The 9,855-nt window shown below is 31.1% G+C and overlaps 2 protein-coding genes and 1 non-coding gene across 3 annotated transcripts in view; 2 read left to right on the forward strand and 1 right to left on the reverse strand.

The window, feature by feature from the left end:
• LOC125860291 (putative late blight resistance protein homolog R1B-17) overlaps positions 1–408 on the forward strand; it is a 5,388-nt gene extending 4,980 nt beyond the window's left edge. Inside the window, exon 3 of the mRNA XM_049540221.1 lies at positions 360–408. Within this exon, the coding sequence (XP_049396178.1) occupies positions 360–408 (49 nt within the window). The remainder of the gene's footprint in view (positions 1–359) is intronic.
• A 650-nt stretch (positions 409–1,058) lies between these two features.
• Positions 1,059–1,194, forward strand: LOC125854069 (small nucleolar RNA snoR136). Its single transcript, XR_007445360.1, has one exon. It is a non-coding gene; the product is annotated as a small nucleolar RNA snoR136 (small nucleolar RNA).
• Positions 1,195–5,283: 4,089 nt separating this feature from the next.
• Positions 5,284–9,855, reverse strand: part of LOC125860300 (uncharacterized) — a 48,591-nt gene continuing 44,019 nt past the window's right edge. Inside the window, exons 11-19 of the mRNA XM_049540232.1 lie at positions 7,164–7,349; positions 6,976–7,068; positions 6,808–6,893; positions 6,655–6,721; positions 6,497–6,563; positions 6,289–6,425; positions 6,120–6,211; positions 5,840–5,906; positions 5,284–5,727 (exon numbers count right to left, since the gene is read on the reverse strand). Coding sequence (XP_049396189.1) covers positions 5,410–5,727; positions 5,840–5,906; positions 6,120–6,211; positions 6,289–6,425; positions 6,497–6,563; positions 6,655–6,721; positions 6,808–6,893; positions 6,976–7,068; positions 7,164–7,349 — 1,113 coding nt within the window. The 3' untranslated portion in view covers positions 5,284–5,409. The remainder of the gene's footprint in view (positions 5,728–5,839; positions 5,907–6,119; positions 6,212–6,288; positions 6,426–6,496; positions 6,564–6,654; positions 6,722–6,807; positions 6,894–6,975; positions 7,069–7,163; positions 7,350–9,855) is intronic.

Genomic DNA, 9,855 nt, shown 5'->3' on the forward strand with positions numbered 1-9,855 from the left:
GGCATAATACATAAAGAGGACCTTTAACTTGGCATCAATTCACAACTATGACCCTAAACTTTGCCAGTGCACAAGTAGGCACTTTAACTATCACAAATTTAAACAATTAAACACTCGTATATCCCAGGCAAAGTGCGTGATATGCAAGTGCTTCTACGTGGCTGCCAACTAATTAAAATAATTACACGTGGATTTTTCAATTAAAAAATAGAAAATAAAAACAAAATAAATAGGCATAATACATAAAGAGGACCTTTAACTTGGCATCAATTCACAACTATGACCCTAAACTTTGCCAGTGCACAAGTAGGCACTTTAACTATCACAAATTTAAACAATTAAACACTCGTATATCCCAGGCAAAGTGCGCGATATGCAAATGCTTCTACGTGGCTGCCAACTAATTAAAATAAATACACATGAATTTTTCAATTAAAAAACTGAAAATAAAAACAAAATAAATATCAATTAACAACTCTGATCCTATGCTTAGAACGGAGAACAACGTTTTCCTCTTTCTTCTTTACAAAATCCTAACCCTAAGTTCCTACATTTCATCCTTCGAATCAATGGTAAAATTGTTGAAGAAAGAGAGGAAAATGGCAAAAAGCTGTTGAAGAAATTAGAAAGAAGAGAGTAAAGTGAGATTTTGATTTAAAAAAGGGAAATATATATATATAAGAGATTCATTAAGGGTACAAGTGTCATTTAAGCATTTTTTTACTGTTGGGCGCCTTTATTTTTACCACTGACGCGCCTAATTGAAGTGTGTTTCACGCACTTTGCCATGTAGGATTAGAGTGTTTAATTGTTAAATTTTTGGATAGTTGAAGTGCCTACTTGTGCACTAGCAAAGTTTAAGGTCATAGTTGTGAATTGATGCCAAGTTAAAGGTCCTCTTCATGTATTATGCCTATATGAAAACAACAATGATGATTAATTTTTACAGTTACAGACCTGTAATGATTTGCGAAGAATTAATTGAACATCTAAGGGACCTGTAATGATTTGCGTAGATTTGCGGGAATTTTATTGGGTATGTTGTTGTTAATTGTACTATGCTTTGCTAATTATATTTTGTGGATTACACTTTTATGGTGTGGTACTTTAGCAAGTGAAGCTATAATAATGTTCCCCTCGCTATCCTCTGCATCTAATTTTTGTGGTGTATTTGGACGTTGGGGTACTACATAATTATTTATTGTAATGTTCAAATTCTGTATTTTTAATCTTAAAGTTTAGAGGTAAAAATTAGGCAAATCACATAGTATAAGAAAGAAATTACTTCATATCCCTACTCTTTCATTTATTACCAAAAATCCCTTTTTTAGTGTCTTTCGGATACATAATATAGCAGCGCGGATACTTTAATTAATAAAGGGCGGATACTTAAATTATTAAGTTGTTGGCACGGATACTTTAATTAATAACGGGCGGATACTTAAATTAACGGGCGGATGCAATAATATAGCAGCGCGGATACTTTAATTAATAACGGGCAGATACTTAAACTAATAAAGTATCCGGTTAAGTTGAATTGGGGGAAAATAAGGGATTTTTGTATTTTCGTAAAAGAGTAGGGAAATATTGAGAATAGGTAAAGTAATGTTGTGTATTTAAGTAATTTGTCCTGACCTCAAATAACCATATGAACCTTGGGCCTAAACCCTATATTTTAATGGGTAAATCACATAAATATGCAATATTAAAAAAATATTTACCATCTATAGCAATACAATTTTTCTAACTAAATATAACAATTTTTTAGAATTAAAAAATTGTATTGTTTATCTTCTTTCGCCTCTTTCTCTGTCCTTTTTCTCCTCCTCTTTTTTTTTCTTCTTCGTCGTCTCTTTCTGTGTCCTTGTTTCTCTTCCTTCTTTTTTTTTATTCTTCTTTTTTTTTTTTGAAATTTTCATTTAAATAACTGTTTTTAAATCAGTTTTTGCCCATATTTCACTATTGTTATCCAAAAACACAATGAGAAGAGGAATAGAAAAATCAAAAAATTGTACAATATCATGTTCTCAAGTAGAAATTTCAAATCTTTAAAATTATAGAAACAAGAGTTCACCATTGATGCTCATTATAAAGATTCAAATTTTGAATTCATTATTTGAATTTTACGAATTTGTGATTAGTTTAGTTAGGTTGTTCCTACAAATAATTGAAAATGTCGTTTGGAGTTTATATCCCAATTTTAAGAGGGTTTGGTTAAGATTATAATTGATTTTAGGAGAAATATTAGATTGAAACTTGAAAAAGGTGAAGTTTATGGAACGGTATCGCGATTGTATTAAAGTTGTATTAGATATGTTTCATAATTGTATTAAAATCATGAACAATACATTTATAATACATATTAGAAACTTCACTCCTTTTTTAGTGATATCAACCAAAATAATTTAAGTAACACACTTGTAATACATTTATAACATATGCACAATACATTTGTAATACATATTGCAAACATCACTCATGTTCTTAGTGATACAAACTAAAATAATTTATAAGACACATATAATACATGTTTTATTCATGAATAATACAAGTTTAATTCAGTCTATAGATTATTGTCTTGTCTTTCGTTAGATACGTTTTTCATTTATTGTTAATTTTCTCTTCTAATTCAACTTTAATATTGTGTAATACACTTTTAATGCAATTTTGTTTTTTGTAGTTTATTATTTGTTACTGTTGGATTACTTGTTTAATTCATTATTGATATACGTTTAATTCACTCTATAGATCATTATCTGGTGTTTTATTAGTTACATTTTTTATCCATGCTTAATTCAACTTTAATATTTGTGTATGCACTTTTAATACAAGTTAATTCATTTTGCAGTTTATTGGTTGATTTGTTATGATTGAATTACTTCTTTAATTCATTATTAATACAAGTTTTATTCAGTTTACAAATCACATAATGCTCTTTCGTTTGCTACATTTTGCATTCATGTTTAATTCACTTTTAATTCAACTTTAATATGTGTGTAATACATTTTTCATTCAAGTTTAATTCATTTGGCAGTTTATTATGTTTCTTCATTTGTTACAATTAGATTACTTGTCTAATTAATTATTGATACAAGTTTTATTCAGTCTACGAATCATTTACTGCTCTTTCGTTTGCGATTAGTTTTGATAGGTTGTTCCTACAAATAGTTGAAAATATCGTTTGGAGTTTATATCACAATTTTAAGAGGGTTTGGTTAAGCTTGGAATTGATTTTAGGAAAAAAATTGGATTGAAGCTCGAAAAGGATGAAGTTTACGGAATTATATCACATTTGTATTAAAGTTGTATTAGATATGTTTCATAATTGTTGTATTAAAATCATGAACAATACATCCTACATTTATAATACATATTGCAAACTCCATTCCCTTTTTAATGATATCAGCTAAAATAATTTAGGTAACACACTTATAATACATGCACAATACATTTTTAATACATATTGCAAACATCACTCACATTCTTAGTGATACAAACCAAAAGTAATTTATAAGACACATATAATACATGTTTTATTTATGAATAATACATTTCTAATACATATTGCACACTTCCCTCATTTCTTATGGATACCAACAAGAATAATTTAGGTAACACACTAATAATACATTTATAAGACATGTACAATACATTTTTAATACATATTGCAACTATCACTCATTTTCTCAGTGATAAAAGCAAAGATAATTTATAAGATACATATGATATAAGTTTTATTCATGAATAATATGAGTTTAATTCAGTTTATAGATCGTTGTCTTGTCTTTTGTTAGTTACGTTTTTCATTCATTCTTAATTATCTCTTCTAATTCAACTTTAAATATTGTGTAATACAATTTTAAAGCAATTTCATTTATGTTGCAATTTTTTTATTTATTTGGTACTATTGGATTACTTGTTTAATTCATTATTAATACAAGTTTAATTTACTCTATAGATCATTGTGTGTAATATATTTTGAATTCAACTTTAAATGTGTGTAATACATTTTTAATTCAAGTTTAATTCATTTTGTAATTTATTATGTCTCTTCATTTGTAATGATTAAATTATTTGTTTAATTAATTAACTATTGATACAAATTTTATTCATTCTACGAATCATTGACTACTCTACGAAAGAAAGTAGAGAGAGAAACAAAAGAAAAAAAAAGCAACAGAAAGAGAGAGAAAAAGAGCAGCAAAAGGAAAACAAAAGAAGAAAAAACAGCAAAAAGAAAGTAAGAGAGAAAGAGCAACAAAAAGAAAGGAGCGAGAAAGAGTGAAAAATTTAAAAGCTGAGAGACAAAAAAGAGAAAGAGGCGAGAGAAAGAAAAATGTAATAAGATATATAGTATTGTTTTATATGCTATAAATGGTAATAATTAAAGAGTATGTCTAAAATAAGTAATTATTTTTTAAAAAGGATCCACTCAAGTAATTAATCCTATTTTAATTTATACATGAATTATAAATCTTCATCTCTAAACACTTAACCATAAGGCCTAAACTCTAAAATTATAAATCTTAAATCCTAAATCTTATAGTCAAAACTATAAACTATAACCCCGAAAATATAAATCTTAAAGAGTCTAAATCCTAAATCCTAAACCATAAATCATAAATCTTAGGTTTTAGGCCCCAAGCTTTTGAGTTTTGGGTTTATGGTTTAGACTTTAAGGTTGAGGCCTAAGGTTTAAGGTTTAGGGTTTATGATTTTGAGTTTTGAGTTTATTTTTTGGGCTCTAAGGTGCAGTCGTTTGGTTTGAATTCAAGTTATGATGGAATAAGTTATATTGATATTATTTTTTATTGAATTTTTGGTTTGTTGTATTCAAAATAATAAATCTTAAGAACAACATATATGCTTACAAAAATACCGTTCATGAATATGAAAAGTAATGTATAAAAAGTGTTTAAAAAGATATTTTTGTCATTTAGTATTTTTATCTTGTGATAAGTTGTCTCGGGATTATTGTACCATCCAAGGGAAGGGATAATTTATCCTTGTATTAATTATTAATCATGAGATAAGTTATCACGAAATTGCCAATCAAACAACAAATTTAGTGACATTATAATTTAATCGCAGGACTATTTAAAGTTATCTTTCACACCAAACGACCCCTTAGGGTTTATGGTTTATGCCGTTAGGTTTAGATTTTAGGTCCTTAAGGTTTGACTTGTTTAATTTTAATAAATAATTATTTAAATTATATGCCACAATATGAATTTCAACTTATGAAAAATTAAAATAAAGAAATTCCAAATGGATAGATAAATCGTAAAAAGATATAAAATAGATAGTCTAATGATAATTACATATTCAATTCCCCACAAATCAACTATAGTATCATCTTGTATACTTAAATGATACAAAACTTTAAAGAAACAATTTATGGTTTATAAGTTACATTTGTGGAACAATAATACTATTTTTCTGGTGTTCTTCCTCAAGAAGTTTGACAATTTTGGATGGTAAAGAGTAAGGGGGAGAGCTTTCATTGGTATCAGTGTCAAGCATACAAAATGTTTTGTTGTGAAAACGTACCACATGAAGTATTCCAGGAAATAAAATGGCTTTTAGTTCCATTTCTTGCTGAGGCAATATCAATGACCATGCTGATGTCAAAGTGTCTGGTGGTAGTTCTTTAAGAAGATTCCTCAACAGATTAATCATACACTTTGTTGTTTCTTCTGTAGCAAGATGTTTTCCACCACATAGAATCTTAAAAAGCGAAATCGAACAAAAATGCCTTCAGTTAATAATTTGATTCAAAAATATGTCGTGAAACAACTGAACTCGGACATGCATCTATAGATTCTGATATGGAACTAACCTCTGCAAAAACTGACATAATTTTTGGGAAGTGTTCATAATTGGAACCCAAAAGTTCTCTATCTGACCTGCAATTGAGAAAATTTGATAAATCATTAAGGGGTCGTTTGGTTTGGAATAAGTTATCGTGACATCAACTATTTCGAAATGAAATAACTTATCACATCACTAAGATATAAATAGTCTTATGATTACATAATACTTTCAACTAAATGTGGGATAAAATAATCCTGCATTTTATGAAGATATAACATATTAGAGTTTGCAAACAAATCCAATACCTTTCAACCATGGAACACAGTTGACCATGAACATATTTGGCTTCATCAAGGTCACCTTTTATAGGCAGGCAATTCAACCAAATGGGAATGACCTACACCAGGATTCAGAATAACAATTGTGAAGAAATTATAACAAGACTTAACATTAGGGATTCTGAGAAGGACAAACCTGGGCTGAGTCGATAAGTTCTCGATGAAACTGAAATATTTTACCAAGGGTAGAAACAGCATTATCATATGCATGTTCATTCTCAGGTTCACGAGCACGTAAATGCATTATCACTACATTGATCCGTGACATAGCCTCTGAACATAAACGCGTAAGTTAGCAAAAACACTTGCTTGATTAGAAGTATCACATTCAATAATATTAATACCTCTAACAAAAGGTTTGAAAACAGAACCATGATATTCTGCATAAAGCCCAAGTCCATATAGAGCATTCTGAACATGAAGTCATTGGTGTTTTGGTTAAACCATACTGTGAGCAACCAACTTGAGTAACAGGAATGTAAGCAGTCACGATGATCCAAACCTGTCTAACTGTTGGGTTTTCGTCATTGCTTGCTTTCAGAAGCAAAGGTAGAAATACATCACAGTACCTAGTTGGCATAGGAAGTAAGTGATTTATCAAAATGGTGACACCTCAATAATTTAAGAAAAACTCATACAGATAAATTAAACTCACTTTAGAGCTGCTTCAGAGCAATGCTTCACAAGACCATCAAAGATAAAAAGTGATGTACATCTCTCTCGAATTGTCATTTCTTTGCCCTTAAAATCGGAAACAATAAGATATGCTAGATATGAATAATGATAAACTAACGTCATGTTACAATAGTGTCAATGAACTTACCCACATCGGAATCAGATATAATGATAGCTCGTCAAAGTAAGGCAAGAAAACAACCTTGAATGATTCGATTAGTCTACGTAATATGCGACCAGCCTGTTCAAGAATAACAGCAGAACCAAAGCGAAAATGCTTGAATATATAAAGACAACAGTGTATCACTTTAGTTCCTGTTTTAAAATAGAACATACAAGGACAAATATTTTATCTTGTCGATGTTTTTCCCCTCTCAGCAATTCAGCTTCCTCAGCATCGAAGTCTTCTGTTTTTTCTCTCTCTGTGAGTTTTCCTTGGCTATTTAAATTTTCTGTAATGACATGCTTTATCTCATCCACGACCGGACGAAGCTGATCTTCATTGAGAAGTGGTCCACATATCTGAAAGAAGAAACACAAGGACCATATACAACCTGAAAAATCCTATTTTGCCATTCTAACTCGATTGTTGTCACCATTGCTAGTTTCTCACTTTGATGATACTAATGGAACATTTTAAGCAATAGACTTAAAGGAAACAGTTCCAAAAACTTCATACCTAGCTCATAGTGAAACACTGAAAACTTTGGATCAAAACAAATAAGCAGTGTTTAAAGATCACGAACCTGAAGGCACAGTCGTAATGTATTCAACATATGTGCATATATCTCTGTTTCAAGCCCCTGCATTATATAGAAATCAAAGTGTTACTTTCTCATTATCCAAATAGAAGAAGCTTAATGTTAAAAGTAAACCTCATGCAAAGCTTCCACCAAATTCAGTATTATACTGTCTGAAAACTGCTTGAAATCCGAATGGCTTTCACCTTTTGCAATCCCTTTCTCATCAGCCAGTTTAGCAGATTGCAAAAGGTGCTTCATCGCTATAAACATTACAAATTAAAAAGTCTTGGCGGTGATCAGATAGTTATAAAAGACGGAGAAATTAACTATGTGAAATCCTGAGAAATCTCACCTTCAACTGTATGGAACCTGACCTCTTTGAAATGGAATTTCAAAAGTGGAAATAAAATTGAAGCAGTCTGTATCATTTATCAAGCATTAGGCCTTTGAAACCACTTGTCAAATTTTCAGTTCGCGATCAAAAGCACGGGTAGAAAGAAAGAAAAAGAGAGAAGTCCAAGTGTGACAACCTGGAAAATCCATGGGTAAAACTCTTCCTCCGATTTGTAAGCAACCATGACTAGGGCTTTACATGCTAAAGCTTTCTTCTTTAGGGAACTTTCTTTTATACATATCGTTGAATTGCCAACCTTGACTCTGTGTATACTGCAAGATGTTATAATGTACATAAAAAGGCGATCACTCTGAGCATTAATCAGACAAAAAGGCGTACCTATTATCAGCTAAACAAGTATGGTCTGAATCTGGAGATAATATGATTTTATCAGATTCGAGTTGAGCACATTGAAACAAAAGGGGCATGACAATGCTGGTGCAAGGAAGAAAATCTTTCCCTCTGTCCTCACAAATTACACTAATAGCCTGCAATGAGATCAAGAAATATAGAGAGACCAATCTTGAAAGAATGTCTGACTGATTAGCACGTGGAAATTCTTTTTAATTTGAAAGGTGGCGAAGAGATTTGATCCCAGGGCCTCTGCCTGCTCTGATAACATGTGAAGTGTGTGACCATCTCATCTAAAAGCTTAAGCTATTAGAGAAAACACATTTTTATTAGTTAACGATATTCTCAGCAATACATACCTGTAGCTTGAAGATAGTATTTGCATCCTCATCATCCTCTTGTGATCCTTGTAATGATATAACTGCTTCCATAATCTTATTGTGACATTATGACAACAACAGAAAAATAGATAACGAATAAACAATAAGCTCTAAGTTCAGTGAGATGTATAGAATCCATTTGGTATAACTGGTGGAAGACCTGTTTTGGAAATACCGAACTGCCAGGTTTGCGCATTGACATGATCATCTCTACATCTTTACTTGGAAAATTTGCTTCTACCAGGGAAGCTTTCCAAAGTGGTTTAATAGATTCGTAGTTGTTCCCATAGAACTCCTGTTGAAGTAATGTTAATATTAATATATATATAACCAGCTTAATACAACATACTCTTAATAAAAGTTGAAGCAAAATTACTAGGTAATACCTTAAAATGCTCAGGCAAACGATCGAGTACAAGTGACGCTGATTTTTGGACCTTTCATGTCAAAAACAAAAAAAATAAATCAGGCAAGTAAAGACCTCAAGGACATTCAAGGGAGTAACAAACTTTGAATTTATAAAGGAGGGCGGGATAATTATATTGGGAACTTGGAAATTATGGTTGTTTCCCTTAATGTATTCGTAATATTGTCTGTTCATTGTTCAAGAAAATGATCTGATTTCTCTTGCATTTAGTCTACAATACGTACCACCGCAACAGTATGTGACGACAGTTGAAGCAATTTATTGTGTAATCCATGGATGTAAAGTGTCAAATATTCAGGCGTGCCAACGCGAAGGAAGCCCCAGACCGCGAGTATGACCTTGACCTAGGAAAATATGAAGATAGTAAAGTTAGAGCAGGGATTAAATCTAATAAAGTTAAAGTTAAGCCCATTGAGAAGGTTCAGTAAGAAAATTTTGCAACTGTAATTTGGGACATATGATACTAGCATCCAAAGGAGTTCATATCATCGTAGTACATACAGACCTGCACTTGTACACTGTCATCATCCATAGCTTTAATTAATGCCGGCACTACTTGGTGATGACATTGTTCTTGAAAATGGGGACACATGAAACGCAAAAACTGATGAATTGCTTCCATGGAGGCGAATCTGACTCCAGGATGGGGATGTCCCATACAATCCAGAACCATTGTCACCACTAGATTCATATTGTTAATCATCACCTATTATAATGAAGAAGAGATGAGAGC

The sequence above is a fragment of the Solanum stenotomum genome, chromosome 1 (assembly GCF_019186545.1).
Source record: "Solanum stenotomum isolate F172 chromosome 1, ASM1918654v1, whole genome shotgun sequence".
Lineage (NCBI taxonomy): Eukaryota > Viridiplantae > Streptophyta > Magnoliopsida > Solanales > Solanaceae > Solanum > Solanum stenotomum.